The sequence below is a fragment of the Scylla paramamosain genome, chromosome 20 (assembly GCF_035594125.1).
Source record: "Scylla paramamosain isolate STU-SP2022 chromosome 20, ASM3559412v1, whole genome shotgun sequence".
NCBI lineage: Eukaryota > Metazoa > Arthropoda > Malacostraca > Decapoda > Portunidae > Scylla > Scylla paramamosain.
In genome coordinates this window covers 4,667,236-4,685,243 of record NC_087170.1, presented here as the reverse complement: position 1 = coordinate 4,685,243, position 18,008 = coordinate 4,667,236, and the positions used below count along the sequence as shown (strand labels likewise).

General features: G+C 39.3%; 1 protein-coding gene across 3 annotated transcripts in view; it reads left to right on the top strand.

The window, feature by feature from the left end:
* The window catches only part of LOC135110184 (3-hydroxy-3-methylglutaryl-coenzyme A reductase-like), a 154,675-nt gene that overhangs the window by 125,833 nt on the left and 10,834 nt on the right, over nt 1-18,008 (top strand). For all 3 annotated transcript variants that reach the window (XM_064022210.1, XM_064022209.1, XM_064022211.1), the window contains 3 exons: nt 3,727-3,833; nt 6,163-6,367; nt 8,755-8,929. In XM_064022210.1, coding sequence (XP_063878280.1) covers nt 3,727-3,833; nt 6,163-6,367; nt 8,755-8,929 — 487 coding nt within the window. The remainder of the gene's footprint in view (nt 1-3,726; nt 3,834-6,162; nt 6,368-8,754; nt 8,930-18,008) is intronic.

The window sequence follows — 18,008 nt, the reverse complement described above, 5'->3', positions numbered from 1 at the left end:
ACAAAGAGCAGTCACTAAGATGTTTCCGGAGTTGAGAAATTCGATGTATGAAGAGAGGTTAAGAATGTTGGAGATTCCTACCCTTGAAAATAGGAGAGAGAGAGGAGATTTAATAAACATGTATAGAATGCTAAATGGTATAGAAAATGTGGAGAAAGAATGTTTTATGAATTTAGACACAAAGGGTACAAGGAGAAACAGTAAGAAGTTGTAGAAAGTTAACTGTAGAAGAGACATCAAGAAGTATAGTTTTCGTCACAGAAGTTTGAACAAATGGAATGAGCTCAGTGAAGACATGAATGCCAAAACTGTCCATGCTTTTAAGACCAAACTGGATGGATATAGAGACAGGATACTATGAGATTACTTCCCTCCCATAAACCACAACTAGGTAAATACAGTGGAGCATGTAGATTAGGAAGAAAGGAGGACAATAAAAACATCTGGATATGGAGTGATATGAATGAGGAGGAGAAAGCAAAAATGAGCAAATTGTGAAAGCAGGCTAATGAAAAAGCAAAGCTAGAATGGAGGAGGAAAAGACAAAGTTCTGGAAAGTCGGGGACATGAGGTTGATAAAGTGGATGATTGAAAAAAAAAGAGAGTGGAGTGAGAAATTGAAGATTATTTATATTAATATGATTGGGTTACTTTCAGCACAGGTGCAACTAAATGACTACTTAAGAGAGTATGCTTTGGATGTGATGGGAATTACTGAAATGAAGCTAAGTTACAACATTGAAGTGAATAATTTGGGTGTATGGCTGAGAAACAGAAGTGAAAAACAAAGAGGTGGAATAATGATTTTGGTGAGAAAGGATTTATTGGGCCATGTGACCAATTGTGATTATGAACTGGCTGAAGCAATTAAAGTTGAGTTGGTGTGTAGAGTAAATGGAAAAAGAGGCTTTGCAGTGGTATATGTTTCTCCTAAAACAAACTCCTGGGGGGAGTTGTGGAATACAGGGCTAAATTAGAGGATATACAAAGATGTGTGGAAGACATGATGGCAAGCAGAGACAATCTAATGATTTTGGGAGATTTCAACTGCAAGGAGGTAAGGTGAGAAGAGTGGTCGGATGGCAGTGATGAATTTTGGGAAAGAGAGTTGTTAAGGATGGCAGTAGAGAATTCAGTGACACAATGGGTGGAAGAGAATATGAGGTTCAGGGGAGAAGATGGACCCTCAAGGCTGGATTTAATATTTATGAAGGAACCCTCAAGGCTGAATTTAATATTTATGAAGGAACCTGAAGTCATCGAGGATATAGACTATAAATGTCCAATAGGTAAAAGTTATCATGTGGTGGTGGAGTATACATTGAGAACAGGAGGAAAGATATGAAAGAATGAGAACCACAGAATGGGAAGATTCAACTATGGAAGAACAGACTTTGGAAAATCGAGGAGTCATTTTGAGCAAGTGGACTGGAATTAATTTGATGAAGTGATTGGAATAGAAGATAAATGGGGAGAGTTTACGAACATATACAGTGAGGGTGTAATGAGATTTGTCCCGAAGATAAGGAAACGAGGCTAAGAAGCAGGAGTGGTTTAATAAACAATGTGAGGAAGCAAGAAGGAAGAGAGATCTGGCCTGTATCAAATGGAAGAAAAGAAAACAAGTGAGGCATGAGAAAAATATAAAAGGGAGAGAAATGAATACTCAGATAAGGAGAGAGAAAGTAAAAAATTATGAAAAAGATATTGTGGATGGATATAGGGATGAACCAAGGATATTCTATAGATATGTGAATGGTAAAGAAAGAATAAGAAGGGGTTAAACAAACTGAAAATAAATGGTGCGCATGTTGAGGAAGATGCAGAAATTGCCGGGGTTTTGAATGACTAGTTTCAAAGTGTCTTCAGTGAAGAGGGAACATTTGATAAACTGGTGATGGCAGATGTGAGAGTAGAAGGATTGAGTGAGATTGAGGTAACAGTGGATGAGGTAAGAATAATGATGGAAGACTTGGATGTGAGGAAGCCGCAGGGACCTAATGGAGTATCTGATTGGGTGCTGAAGGAATGCAGAGATTATCTTGTACACAAGATATACAAACTCATCATAACTTCCTTAAGGGAAGGAGGGATGCCCAAAGATTGGAAAAAGGCAGATATAGTCCCCATATATAAAAATGGAAGCAAAGAAGAACCATTTGATTATAGACCGGTGTCATTAACTAGTGTAGTGGCAAAAATGTGCAAAACAATAGTGAGGCAAAGATTGAGTGAATATCTGGAAAAGAGAGATGTTAACAGATAGTCAATTGGGATTGAGAAAAAAAAGATCATGTATGATGAATTTAATGTGCTTCTACTCCAGAGTCATAGATATAGTACAAAAAAGAGGGATGGGCAGATTGTTTTTATTTGGACTTAAAGAAAGCGTTCGACAAGGTGCCCCACAGGAGACTGCTGTGGAAATTGGAAATGTTTGGCAGGCTGAGAGGTGTGCTCCTACATTGGATCAATGACTTTCTGAAAGGAAGGGGAATGAGAACAGTGGTCAAAGATAGAAAGTCATCATGGAGAGAGGTAATAAGTGGTGTTCTGTAAGGGTCAATATTAGCACCAGTTATGTTTGCTATCTATGTGAATGATATGATGGAATGGGTGAATAGCTACATGAGTCAATTTGCTGATGATGCAGAATTGATGAGGAAAGTGGAGAGGATAGAGGATTGTGAAGTCCTGCAGGAAGATCTGAATGTGAATTGGGATTGGAGTGGCACTTGGAAAATGATGTTTAATGTAAAAAATTGTGGAGTGTTGAAGTTTGGTCAAAGTTGTGTTAAGCCAGTCTTCAGTTATAATTTGGGTAATGAGGAAATAAAAGTGAAGACTGAAGAGTGAATCTTGGAATTACTGTCACTGATAAGCTGTCCCCAGAGGTACATATAAGAAGGAAGACGGGGGAAAAAATAGTCTGGTGAGAAACATAAGAGCAGTGTTCAACTATCTGAATGAAGAGATAATTAGGAATTTAATTGTGACAATGATAAGACCTCGTTTGGAGTATGTGGCAGTGATATGGTCTCCCAGCACAGAAAGGGATGTAAAAAAAAAATAGAATACAATGAGCATTGACGAAGTTGCCTCTGACCTTATCAGACTTATCATATGAAGAGAGACTAAAGAAACTAAACCTGCCCACCATGGAAGAGAAAAGAGAGACAGGCAACCTGATTGCCTTATATCAGATTTTGTTAGGCTATGAAAAATTGAAATGGAATGATTTGGTTGTGAGAGACTTTAGAAGCACAAGAGGGCATGAGAAGAAGGTGAAGAAGGATGTGTGCAGAAGGAATATTAAGAAGAACATTTTCCCACAAAGGACTGCAGGAATCTAGAATGAACTGCAAAAAGAAGTAGTACATGATTTTGAGGAAAAATAATCATGAAAAGAGGGGACAGCATGAGCTTAGACACCTCTTCCTGTAAACGAAAACTAGGTAAATACATAATTCACACTCTTAGCCCTCTTTAAAATCTGAGAAGTGTCTGGTCCCAAGATCTTCATATGAAAGACTACCTGTACTTTGTTTATTCTTGCAGTATAATGATTTGATTGATGTCTCTCAATTTTGCTAAAAGTATGGCCGTGTCTTCAGAAAGGTTGCAGTGTGTTGCTGCTTTAACATTCTAGCCATTCATAAGACTTATTGTTGAGAAGGATAAGATTTCTGTAATATATTTGTAGATTTAAAAATATTTTCTTCTTAGGGGACTGAGGCAGGATTGAAGGCCCTCAAGAAATTTTTCCCTGAGATGGAGGTGTTGAGCATGAGTGGAAACTATTGTGTGGACAAGAAACCTTCAGCCATCAATTGGTAAGTAACAAAGGCAAGTTAGGATTTAAAAGAGATACAGGGACTGCCACATATAAGCTTGATGGCTTTTTTTTTTTTTTTTTTTTTTTTTTTTTTTTTTTTTTTTTTTTTTTTTTTTGTAGGAGGGACTCTGGCCAAGGGCAACAAAAATCCAATAAAAAAAAAATGCTCACTGAAATGCCAGTCCCATAAAAGGGTCCAAAGCAGTAGTAAAAAAACTGAAGGATAAGTTTCTTGAAACCTCCCTCTTGAAGGAATTCAAATCATAGGAAGGTGGAAATACAGAAGTAGGCAGGGAGTTCCAGAGTTTACCAGAGAAAGGGATGAATGATTGAGAATAACTCTTGCATTAGAGAGGTGGACAGAATAGGGGTGAGAGAAAGAAGAAAGTCTTGTGCAGCGAAGCCACGGGAGGAGGGGAGGCATGAAGTTAGCAAGACCAGAAGAGCAGTTAGAATGAAAATAGTGGTAGAAGACAGCTAGAGATGCAACATTGCAGTGGTGAGAGAAAGGCTGAAGATGGTCAGTTAGAGGAGAGGAGTTGATGAGATGAAAAGTTTTTGATTCCACCCTGTCTAGAAGAGCAGTATGAGTGGAACCCCCCCCCCCCCCCAGACATGTGAAGCATACTCCATACATGGATGGATAAGGCCCTTGCACAGAGTTAGCAGCTAGGGGAGCGAGAAAAACTGGCGGAGACATCTCAGAATGCCTAACTTCATAGAAGCTGTTTTAGCTAGAGATGAGATGTGAAGTTTTCAGTTCAGATTATAAGTAAAGGACAGACCAAGGATGTTCAGTGTAGAAGAAGGGGACAGTTGAATGTCATTGAAAAAGAGGGGATAGTTGTCTGGAAGGTTGTGTCGAGTTGATAGATGGAGGAATTGAGTTTTTGAGGCATTGAACAATACCAAGTTTGCTTTGCCCCAATCAGAAGTTTTAGAAAGATCAGAAGTCAAGCGTTCTGTGGCTTCCCTGCATGAAATGTTTACTTCCTGAACGGTTGGATGTCTATGAAAAGACGTGGAAAAGTGCAGGGTGGTATCATCAGCATAGGAGTGGATAGAACAAGAAGTTTGGTTTAGAAGATCATTAATGAATAATAAGAAGAGAGTGGGTGACAGGACAGAACCCTGAGGAACACCACTATTAATAGATTTAGGAGAAGAACAGTGACCGTCTACCACAGCAGCAATAGAACGGTCAGAAAGAAAACTTGAGATAAAGTTACAGAGAGAAGGATAGAAGCCATAGGAGGATAGTTTGGAAATCAAAGCTTTGTGCCAGACTCTACCAAAAGCTTTTGATATGTCCAAGGCAACAGCAAGTTTCACCAAAATCTCTAAAAGAGGATGACCAAGACTCAGTAAGGAAAGCCAGAAGATCACCAGTAGAGCGGCCTTGACAGAACCCATACTGGTGATCAGAAGTGATAGATGTTTAAGAATCTTCCTGTTGAGGATAGATTAAAAAACTTTAGATAGGCAGGAAATTAAAGCAATCGGATGGTAGTTTGAGGGATTAGAACGGTCACCCTTTTTAGGAACAGGCTGAATGTAGGCAAATTTCCAGCAAGAAGGAAAGGTAGATGTTGACAGACAGCTGAAAGAGTTTGACTAGGCAAGGTGCAAGCACGGAGGCACAGTTTCAGAGAACAATAGGAGGGACCCCATCAGGTTCATAAGCCTTCCGAGGGTTTAGGCCAGCAAGGGCATGGAAAACATCATTGCAAAGAATTTTAATAGGTAGCATGAAATAGTCAGAGGGTGGAGAAGAGGGAAGAACAAGCCCAGAATCATCCAAGGTAGAGTTTTTAGCAAAGGTTTGAGCAAAGATTTTAGCTTTAGAAATAAATGTGATAGCAGTGGTGCCATCTGGTTGAAATAAAGAAGGGAAAGAAGAAGAAGCAAAGTTATTGGAGATATTTTTGGCTAGATGCCAGAAGTCACAAGGGGAATTAGATCTTGAAAGGTTTTGACACTGTTAATGAAGGAGTTTTTGGCTAGTTGGAGAACAGGCTTGGCATGGTTCCAGGCAGAAATATGAAGTGCAGTTTTCCCTTATTTTCTTATGTTCTTATGAGAGGTGATTAGATTAAGTCTGCTACTGCTACATAATGATGGTGAAAAAAGTTGGTGTGAACTTTTTTTGGATGTGTATATCAAATGGGCATTGGAAACTCCTTTTCCACATGCATTCTGAGACAAGCATTCATGATTAATCTGCTATCACACAATTTCAAAACTTTACTCTGTGAATCATCATCAGAAATATGCATTCATTTTGAAAGCCCTGTTGTAGTATTCACGCTTTCCTTCCCACAATGCAGGATAGAGGGGCGAGGAAAATCAGTGGTGTGTGAAGCAGTGGTGCCAGGGAAGGTGGTGACTGATGTGCTGAAGACTCGGGTGTCTGCCCTGGTGGAAGCCTGCATCACCAAGAACCTAGTGGGTTCCTCCCTGGCTGGCTCCATAGGGGGTAACAATGCCCATGCTGCCAACATTGTGGCTGCCATGTTCATTGCCTGTGGCCAGGTGAGATTGCCTCGTCCTGTAATGAGAGTCATGACTTAGAGTGAAGAGAGGATTAGGTAGAAGTGCTTAAGTGGTGTAGGGGGATATAACAAAGGTGATGCAAGCAAAAATTTGAGAGACTGCAAGTAGAATTACTTATTTGTTGATGCAAGTAAAAATTTAAGAGACTGCAAGTAAAATTCCTTGTTTGTTTGTGACTGTTAAGGTGAGATATCCTTTTTTTTTTTCTGGGAGTAAAAGTAAAACTCTTAAAGGATGGAGGGGATACTGATAGAGGTGTTTAAGTGATATAAGGGACACAATAAGGATGGCACAAGCAAAATCCCCAGAGTCAATAATGAGAATAGGAAAAGAAATAATCAGTTCAAGCTTGAAAAGTCGGATTTAAAAAAGAGGTAGGAAAGAATTGGTTCTCAAGTGGAGTGGTAGATTAATGGAATGGACTCAATAAATCAGGTTGTTAGTGCTTAGTTATTAGGAAGCTTTAAAAGAAGATTAGACAAATTTATGGATGAGGATGATGGTTTGAAACAGGTAAGTATGTTTCATGCAGGGACTGCCACATGTAGACTTGATGGCTTCTTGCAGCTTCCATTATTTTCTTATGTTATTGTGAGACTGTTTATCTTTTAGAGAGAGAGGCATGACTTAGTGTTGTGTGCTATCATGAAGATTTGCAGATTATACCTCTTTTATGTATTCATTCATGTGTTTATTATTATTATTATTATTATTATTATTATTATTATTATTATTATTATTATTATTATGTTATGCCAAAGCTCCTGGGGTGTACTACAGTGTTCCACACAACTACCCCTTTCCACCAGGGGCTGGTGGGGATAAGAGAGTAAATGATACAGTGGTACCTTGGTATATGTCCCTAATCTGTTCCAGATCCTTGGACCTATACCAAACAGGACATATACCAAACAAATTTTTCCTATAAGAAATAAAGAGAAAATTATTAATTCATTCCCATGAAAAAGAATCCTATTGTTATTGGCATATCATGCAAAAACATTGATGAGTTGTATAAAATAATTTAAACACTGCTTAACACTAAAATACATTCCATACCTGATGGCATATAAGATGCACGGGCATATAAGACACACCTCCATTTCAGCAGGGCATATTCAAGAAAAATTTTTTATATATTTAAGCATGTAATGTTTAAAGTAAGCTAGCAATACAGCTGAACAAAAAGCAAGCAGTCACAATAGTAAAAATATCCTACATAATTGCAGTAATAAAACAGAGGTAGTGGCCTAGTAAGGGAGGCGAGGTAAAGAACACAACCCAGCTGTGGAGATGTCAACAACACACTTGGCACGTCACTGAACAGCAGGGCTGCTTTTTAATTTTCAACATTTCCTTACATCATATTATGGTTGAAAAATATGATATAACACCCTTGCCTATAATACAGTGGTGTAAATCTTTGGGGGTATGGGTGATGGAAAATTCAAAATTAAATCTACAGGAGGCTTCACATTCGCATATAAGACGCAGGGTGATTTTTTGAGCCATTTTTATGAAAAAGAGGTGCATCTTATATGCTGTTAAATATAGTAAATACAAAAGCAAGTAGATGAAATAAGTGAAAATTTAAACTTCACTTTACCTTGCTGAGAAGAGTCAAGTGCCTACTAGGATGGTGCTAAGAAGGGAGGAGATGTTTCTGTTTGGAAGGAGAGCCCCACCAGCCTAGCAATACTACTTGTGGGCAGTTGTGACTTTGTCTCAAGGGTAGCGCGTGGTGTCATGACTCATTTTGACCCATACAAGTTCTAGCATGTGAGTCATATTCCAAACAAAGGTCGTATACCAAGCAAATTTTATTGTGTCCAAACAGGATATATATACCAAGTTGGCCTTATTCCAAAGCAGATGTATACCAAGGTACCACTGTATGTATGTGAGAGTGTGGTAGGATTGCCACCCTGGTATATAGATAAATAGATTATTATTTATTTTACTTTACTTTTATTTTTAATTAATTAATTTATTTATTTATTCTTTTTTTTTGTTTTTACCCTTAATAAGTTTCTTTGAACTCTCTCACATGTTTTCTGTGGCACTTTGGTCATAAAGAACATCATTGCTAATGTGTTGAAATCTTGCTCCTATCAAACTTCCTGTGCTCCATTACACTGTCACTTTCCACCAGGGGCTGATGAGGCTAAGAGTTTGAATAATGTGTGTGTGTGTGTGTGTGTGTGTGTTGCCTTGTGTGGGCCAACCTTTGTGAGATTACTGGCCTGGCATATAGATAAATATATAGATAGTTAACTAATTTCTGTTTCCAAAATATGAACTCTTCATATATTTAAGTTTCAGGTAAATAGGAATCAAGTTATAAAAAACCAAGCATGTTGTTGCAGGACCCAGCACAGGTAGTGGGCAGCAGCAACTGCATGACGCTGATGGAGCAGTGGGGTGAGTACGGGGAGGACCTGCACATCACAGTGACCATGCCCTCCCTGGAGGTGGGCACCGTGGGGGGTGGTACCTCCCTGCAGCCCCAGGCCTCCTGCCTCAGCATGCTCAATGTCAAGGGTGAGTCTTCTCAGCCTCAGGTGTGTTCAGCCAGACTGTGTGGCACACTCACCTCACATATATATAGAGAAATTCCTCCCTCCCTCCCTCCCTCCCTCCCTCCCTCCCTCCCTCCCTCCCTCCCTCCCTCCCTCCCTCCCTCCCTCCCTCCCTCCCTCCCTCCTCTCTCTCTCTCCTCTCTCTCTCTCTCTCTCTCTCTCTCTCTCTCTCTCTCTCTCTCTCTCTCTCTCTCTCTCTCTCTCTCTCTCTCTCTCTCTCTCTCTCTCTCTCTCTCTCTCTCTCTCTCTCTCTCTCTCTCTCTCTCTCTCTCTCTCTCTCTCTCTCTCTCTCTCTGTTTAGGGAAATTGATAGTATCACACATTGCCCATCCATAATTTTACACCATCTTCATCCAGCCATCCTTTTTCATGAAAATGTACAAAAGCATCTAGTGGAAATTTTATTTTAGGTTTAGTTTTGCACTTGAAGATGAAGAAGGTATCTTATTCATTGTGCTGGTATATCACTGTCTCAGTTGTCTGGTGCTCACTGAACTTGACTTCACAGATGGTTTGGTAATTTGGTTGTCATCTTATACCACCATTATCAGCTAAAAAACATTAAATTCAGACCGAAATTTGGGTATCATCTTATCTGAAAGTTGTCTTATCAATTGAAATATAGAGTAAATTGAATCAAGGATATAGAGTTTCATTTCTATGAATTATAATAGTGTATTTTTATTTATTAATTTATTAATTCTTAGGGTAGAAAATGCTTATTTTACCACAGAAATAATTAAAATAAAAAAAATATATAAATACCTATTGGCTACAGAAATCCGCAGTATACTGAGAAGTCTACGATATAAATTTACATATAGAAAAATCCGCAATGTACTGAGGGAGGGATTAGTGAACCACGATGGTTGAGGGAATACTGTATATCCTTTCATCAGTAACATCATTCCTCATTTCTTCTCCTGTTTGTCTTATGTCTCTCTCTCTCTCTCTCTCTCTCTCTCTCTCTCTCTCTCTCTCTCTCTCTCTCTCTCTCTCTCTCTCTCTCTCTCTCTCTCTCTCTCTCTCTCTCTCTCTCTCTCTCTCTCTCTCTCTCTCTCTCTCTCTCTCTCTCTCTCTCTCTCTCTCTCTCTGTAAGAAAGGCACTGGCAAGGGTCAATGAGACTATAAGAAAAAAGGCCCACTGAAGTGCCAGTCCCCAAAGAGAGTCAGAAGCAGTCATCAAAATTTAAAAGATAGTGTCTTGAAACCTCCCTTTTGAAAGAATTCAAGTCATAGGAAGGAGGACATACAGAAGCAGGCTGGGAGTTCCATAATTTACTAGAGAAAAGGATGAATAATTGAGAATACTGGTTAACTCTTGCATCTTGCATTAGAGAGAGGGACAGAATAGGGGGTGAGAGAAAAAAGAAAATCTTGTGCAGCAAGGCCTTGGTTGGAGGAGAGGCAAGCAGTTAGCAAGATCAGAAGAGCAGTTAGCATGAAAATAGTGGTAGAAGGTAACAAGAGATACAACATTGCAGTGATGAGAAGACAGTCAGCTAGAGGAGAGGTTGATAAGATGAAAAGCTTTTACCTTTCCCACCTCCATTCTGTTGCATTTGTCTCCATTCTTTTGTACTATATCGTCTCAGTCAGGCCCACAGTGTCAACTGTAATCAATTCATCCAGTTAATGTTGATAAAGTAATCAATTCATCCAGTTAATGTTGATAAAGTACCTGCACTTATATACATTATTATCATTATTAAGTACTCAACTCCCTTCTATAGGTCCCTTCACCGTTTTCTTCCACATGTATGTACCACTTTCATAGTTTCATCTTGAAAATATCATACAATAAAAGTCCTATGTTTTGGCATTTAGGGGATTGAACAGGTGTTGAAACATTGAATATGCTGAAAGATCAGATGTGAATTTCATCAGCTATATTAGCAATGAAAAATGAGAACATAGGCTACTATTTATTTACTTATTTGCTGAAAACTTAATTAACGTCTCCAAGGCATATTTTTATAGAAATCACAAAACTTTTCAAGGCATATTCTTGAAAACAAACCAGTTCAGTTTCAACAAACTTGATAAATAAACTGAGATTTTTTTCTGGCTTCCCATGAAACTTTCTCTGGCTCTTCTTCCTCTTCTTTCATCTCCAGAGCAGTAGGATTTTTCACTCTTAAAATTATCTGCTGGTCAGTCTGGTCCTCAACCACAGGTGGATTTTCAGTCATATAGACAGTGGAAAGATAAACATGGCAGTGTAAACACAGTAGACTTGTTCTTATATTTTTATACTCTGTGCCTGTTGTGCTCACTAATATTCCTTTTCTTTCCTCCTCAGTCTAGTACTTCATTCATATATTCCAAGTTTAAATGCCAAAAATATTCTCATATACTCCACTCACGCCATCATACCCACGAATGGTGTAGCTAACAGGAGAGCCTATATATGACAGCAGACAATCGTGACACTCCAAACCATTCTTTAACTTGTCACATGCCATTACTTTTTGGAAATATGCTGAAAGTCAGATAACTTTCAGAATGGGATAGTTTTAGTTTGACAGTTAATAGAATGAAAGTAAATAACAGAAGCTGTAAGAGGCCATTAAGCATACATGTGGCAGTCCCTCCAGTCTTTTTGTTAAATCCAATAAATTATCTGTTTGATTTCCCTCACCCTCAGCCATATTGGTTCAAGATCTCTTATTGTCCAGTTCTTATCTTGCTCTATACTATTGGAGACAGGACAGCTAGGATCCCACTTGATTTTTGTCTACTATGTGAATGATGTGCATGTGAGTGTATGGTGAGCTGAGCTAAGCCACCCCTTGAGTGATTGCCAGCCCAGGATATTGATAGATATTGGCCCCCAGCAGTGTATTTATCTAGTTGTAGTAAATACATTACTGGAAGCCAATACCTATCAATATCCTGTGCTGGCAATCATACATGGGGTGCCTCAGCTAAGGCACCATATAGTCACACAACTGTGTGTGTGTGTGTGTGTGTGTGTGTGTGTGTGTGTGTGTGTGTGTGTGTGTGTGTGTGTGTGTGTGTGTGTGTGTGTGTTTATCTAGTTACCTAGTTGTGGTTTATGGGAGGGGAGTAATCTCATAGTATGCTGTCTCTATATCTATCCAGTTTTATCTTAAAAGCATGGACAGTTACAGCATTGACAACATCTTCACTGAGTTCATTCTACTTGTTCACACTTCTATGAGGAAAACTATACTTCTTGATATCTCTTATGCAGTTAACTTTCTTCAGCATCTTGTGTGTGTGTGTGTGTGTGTGTGTGTTCTAGAAACATGAAAATTATGAAATACAGAACATTTGCAGTCCTGAGCATTCCACATAGAGGATTCTCAAGTTGTAGTTGTAAAATATGTCAACACTTTCACTTTACTATCCAATTGACACCATTGTTTTCAGTCTTTGTTTGAGCTTTGAGATGTTTTGTATTTTTACTATTTTTATGATAGAGTAATTTCTCCCTTCATATATTCCATGTAGCAGATTGAATCCTCAGCCAAACCTTGTGTTGTGTTCTTGCAAAAAAGAAAGAAATACTCAGAACTTATGAAGACAGGTAGTTTTTTTGAGATATTTAAACTCCTCTCATGTAACTTGTTTTGAACAAATCATAAAATAATGCTGAGCAAATTTCTGCTTGACATGAAGAAAGATATATCACACAGATACAAAGTTCCAGTATTTCAACAAAATGTATCAGTCATCTGCTCTCGATGACCACATGCAAAAATTGTTTTGGACATTGTGAGTGAGCTTTAAGAGAAGATTAGATGGGTTTATGGATGGGAATGATAGGTGGAAATAGTTAGGTATATTTCATATAGAGACTGCCACGTGTAGACCTGGTGGCTTCTTGCAGCTTTCCTTATTTCTTATGTTCTAACTTGATGGAGGGTTAAGTGAATGGAAATATACTGTATGTATGTACTTCTGTGTAGCAGGAACATGTATGTATGCTTTGGAACAGGCAGAAGGGATGGAATGATGAAAGTTTTGGAATGATGAAAGTTTTAGTATATTATCATGTGTAATGGGGTGTAGTACAGTACAAGACTGCCCCTTTCCACCAGGGGCAGACAGGGCTAAGGTTAGTCCTGTCACACTAGAGCATTTCTCCATTGATCCTTACATTTTTAATGTAAGAGGGTAACTGGCAAAGGGCAATAAGCATTAAAAAAAAAATAAAAAAAAAAGCCCACTTGAGTGCCAGTTCCCAAAGTGAAGTCAGACAATAATCAAATATTGAATAATAAGTGTTTTGAAACCTCCCCCATGAAAGAGTTCAAGTTATATATAGGAAGATGGAAATACAGAAGCAAGCAGAGAGTCCCAGGGTGCTAGCATCAACTCTGCCTAACACACACACACATTTCCTTTTAATGTCCTTGATCATCATCCTCCAGTTTGTATTAGCAACTATTACCAACTTGTTCAAAAGTAATGGAATGTTTTCCAGCAATGTTGATGACATACTGACATTAATTCAACTTGTGATGCACCCTGCAAGGTTAGGTTAGATTAAGGTGGGGCTCCACAGGGTTAGGGTTAAGTTGAGGTTAGGCCAACAAGATTAAATTTTGAATTGGACGTACCTAATAACTTTCCTTTTCACCTCAGAGTTTTTGATATAGGTATATTGAATATTGATGAAATCAGCATCCTGATCTTGATTCTTAAGATTTTAAGAATTCACTTCTTACAAGGCTGGCAGGTTCTTCACCTTTTCAGTCAAGGATGCCTTAGCAGAAGATAGTAGACACCTGCTGAAACAATAATTACTCCCAGTGAGGCCTGAAGCACTGGATCAGGGGGTGGTGTGAACTTATCAATAACCCAGCTGAACATTTCCTTTTGTGTCTCACAATACAAGGGGACAGTTACAGTCTGCCCTCTAAAAACAACTCTCTTCCTTCACACAAAACTACATCCACCTTAATACACACACCTTTCACTCAAAATCTTCAATTAGTATGGCAACTCTTACACCAGCCTCGGAGTCCCCATTTGGGGAGGGGACCACAAATGTCCCCAGGTTGGACTGCTCTTCTAGTATCAACTAAGTGTCTTGACACACCCCTCAGCTTTTTCTTCATTAACTTCTGCAACATTCACAGCCTTAGATCTAATTTTTGTTCTGTAGAACACCACCTTTCCCTGAACCTTATCTTTCCCTAAAGCTCATCTTTTCCTCACTAGAACCACAAGTGTCTGAGGCAACTGACAGTAGGCCCTTCTCTGTTCCCTCCTGTTCCCTACTTTATTCTCATTTTCAGTCCAAAGCTGGATGTTGTGTCTATGTGCACAACAACTTAACTCACTTTTGTGCCCATGCTCTTGAATCTTTAGAATTTTCCACCATCTGGCTACAACTACAGAGTCACTCTCCAACTAAATTTATCTGTGCTGTATACATGTCACCTAATTCATCTTACTGTCAAAAATTCTTTGACTACTTAACTTCCAAAAAGGAGCATATCCTGACTCTCTTCCCTTTCACAGAGATCTCCATTTTAGGATACTTCACTGTTCACTGCCAGCTTTGGTTTTCCTCTCCCTTCACTGACCATCCTGGTGAACTAGCCTTTAATTTTGCTATCCTCCATGACTTAGAGCAATTGGTGCAACACCCTACTCATATTTCTGACCATCTTGGAGATAGGCCCAATATTCTTGACCTTTTTATTCACCTCTAATCCTTCTGCTTATGTTGTTACCTTCTTTTCTCCATTGAGCTCCTCCAATCACAATCTCATATTTTTATCTTGTCCTATCATTTCAATCCCTCCCCAGCATCCCCCAAAGTGGGGGTGCTTCTGGCATTTTGCCTCTACTAATTTGGGGGACCTGTGGAGGAATTATGCTGATTTTCCTTGGAATGACTACTGCTTCCATGTCAGAGACCCTTCTCTGTATGCTGAGCACATAACAGAGGTGATATTGTCAGGCATGGAGGCATACATTTCTCACTCTTCCTCTTGCCCTAAGCCTTCTAACCTTGGTTTAACAAAGCCTGTTCTCATGCTATACATGATAGAAAGGTGGCACATGAAAGGTATTTTTTTACCCTTCCATCACCTGAATTTCATGCTCTTTATATTCCTGCCCAGAATCATGCCAAACTAGCCACAAACTTCTTCATTAATAGAAAGTTTCAAATCTTTCAAAATCTAACTCACCATGATTTCTGGCACCTAGCCAAAAACATCTCCAATAACTTTGCTTTCTTATCTTTCCCTCTTTTATTTCAACCTGATGGCACCATTGCCATCTCATTTATCTCTAAAGTTGAACTCTTTGCCCAAACTTTTGCTTAAAACTCCACCATGGATGATGATTCAGGACTTTTTCCTCCTTCACCTCCACCCTCTGACTACTTCATGCTATCCACTAAGATTCTTCACAGTGATGTTTTTCCATGCCCTTGCTGACCCTTTCCATCTCTTGGATAATTCATCTCTTGGATAGTTCATAATCCATCCCTTGGATGGATTATGAACCTGATGGGGATTCCCCTATTGTTCTCTGAAACTGTGCCTCCATACTTGTACCTTGCTAGTCAAATTCCTCCAACTGTCTTTGAAATTTACCTTTCCTTCTTGTTCTAAGTTCACATTCAGGCTGTTCCTGAAAAGGGTGACTGCTCTAATCCCTCAGTTTACTAACCTATCGCTTTAATTTCATGCCTCTCTAAAGTTTTATAATCTTATTCTTAACAGGAAGATTCTTAAACATCTATCACTTCACAATCTTCTATCTGATCTCCAGTATGGATACTGTCAAGGCTGCTCTGCTGGTGATCTGGCTTTCCTTACTGAGATTTGGTCATCTTCTTTTAGAGAATTTGGTGAAACTTTTGCTGTTGCCTTATGCATATCTAAAGTTTTTGATAGAGTCTGGCAAAAAGCTTTGATTTCCAAACTACCATCCTATGGCTTTTATCCTTCACTTTGTAACTTTGTCTCAATTTTCCTCTCTGACCATTCTATTGCTGCTGTGGTAGATGGTCGCTGCTCTCCTAAATGTATTAACAGTGGTGTTCCGCAAAGTTCTGTCCTGTCACTCACTCCTTATTCATCAGTGATCTGATCTAAACCAAACTTCTTGTCCTATCCACTCCTATGCTGATGATACCATTCTGCACTTTTCCATGTCTTTTCATAGATATCCATAGATATTCCCTGCACCTCATGCAGGGAAGCCACAGAACATCTGACTTCTGATATCCCTAAAATTTTGATTGTGTTAGAGCAAACTTAGTAATGTTCAGTGCCTCAAAAACTCAATTCCTCTATCTATAAACTCAACATAACCATCCAGATAACTATCTCCACTTCTTCAGTGACATTCAACTGTCTCTTTCTTCTACACTGAATATCCTCAGTCTGTCCTTTATTTATAATATAAACTGGAAACTTCACTTCTCATCTCTAGCTAGAACAGCTTCTGTGAAGTTAGGTGTTCTGAGTTGTCTCCCCCAGTTTTTCTCACCCTTCCAACAGCTAACTCTGTACAGGGGCCTTATCCATCCATGTATGGAGTGTGCTTCACATGCATGGGAGGGAAGTTCCATTCACACCGTACTTATAAACAGGGTGGAATCAAAAGCTTTTCATCTGATCATCTCCTCTCCTCTAACTGACTGTCTTCAACCTCTTTCATATCGCTGCAATGTCACATCTCTTGCTATCTTCTACTGCCATTATCTTGGGGTAGGAAGTTCCATTCATACCATGCTTTTAAATAGGGTGGAGTCAAAAGCTCTTTGTCTTATCAATGCCTCTCCTCTAACTGTCTTCAAATTTCATGATTTTTTTTTTTTTTTTTTTTTTTTTCTCTCTCCATGTAGGAGGCACATCAGCCGAAGACAACAAAATTATAATAGAAAAAAGCCCACTGAGGTGCCTGTCGCCAGAGTCAAAAATAGTCATTGGAAATTACAGGATAAGTGTCTTGAAACCTCCCTCTTGAAATAGTTCAAGTCATAGGAAGGAGGAAATACCAGACCTTCAGCAACATCAAGACAGCTCTATCAAGTCCCTCAGTCCTTGCTACATTTGACCCAGCTCTACCACCTGTACTACAGATGAATGCCTCTTGCCTCTTTAGTGTCAGGTATGCCCTACTACAGGACCATGGTGGTGGAAAGTTCCAGCTGGTACAGCCACTAACACAGAAACCTGTTACACCACCATCAAGTTGGAACTAGTATCTGTTGTGTGGGCCTTGATGAAATGCAAGTTCTTCCTTGTCGGCCAGCAACACTTTGATCTGATCATGGATCACAATTCACTAGTTCCCATCTTGTACCATAGAGAAGCCCCACCTCCAGCAACTGAAGGAGAAAATCTCTGCATTCATATCTATCTTTCATATTTACTGTGACTTCTGTTCTCCTACAATAAGAATTTACTTTAAGGACCTGTGTGACACATTGGCAAGGGGCTACACATTCCTGATACTGTCTCACACCCAAGCCTAATGGAAGATGACCTACTAAACATAAAGACAAGCTACTCCATAGAGATATACCAACCAGAATGCTGTAGATATACTTGCTAGCCATGATGCCAATCTGGCCCTTAAGGAGCTATGAACATTCGGTCCTTGGAGAGCATGAGGAACAGGTTTGGTACACCTCACGATTGGTACAATCTTTATAAACGCCACAAAACCTCAGGCTGCAGATGAGTCCCCAAAGGACAAAGCAGGCCCACCCAACCCTGCCATGTCTCACTGATCAGACAGGATTAAGGCCAGGAAACACAGTAAAGATCTTCATAGCCTATGAACATGAAGAGTGGGAAGGAAATGTGGGAAATGCTTGTACGCCAGGCAGCCATGCATAGGTGTGCTGCTGGCAATGTCAGTCAAGCCCAAAGTAGCTTAGCATATGCCCACTCAGTTTTGTACTCACCACTTTCATATCTACTGTGACTTCTGTTCTCCTAGAATAAGAATCTACTTTAAGGACCTGTGTATTTCCTTTATTTTCATTATTATTTATTTTTTTTGTTAAGTAAAGTATAGATTCCTATTATAATCCT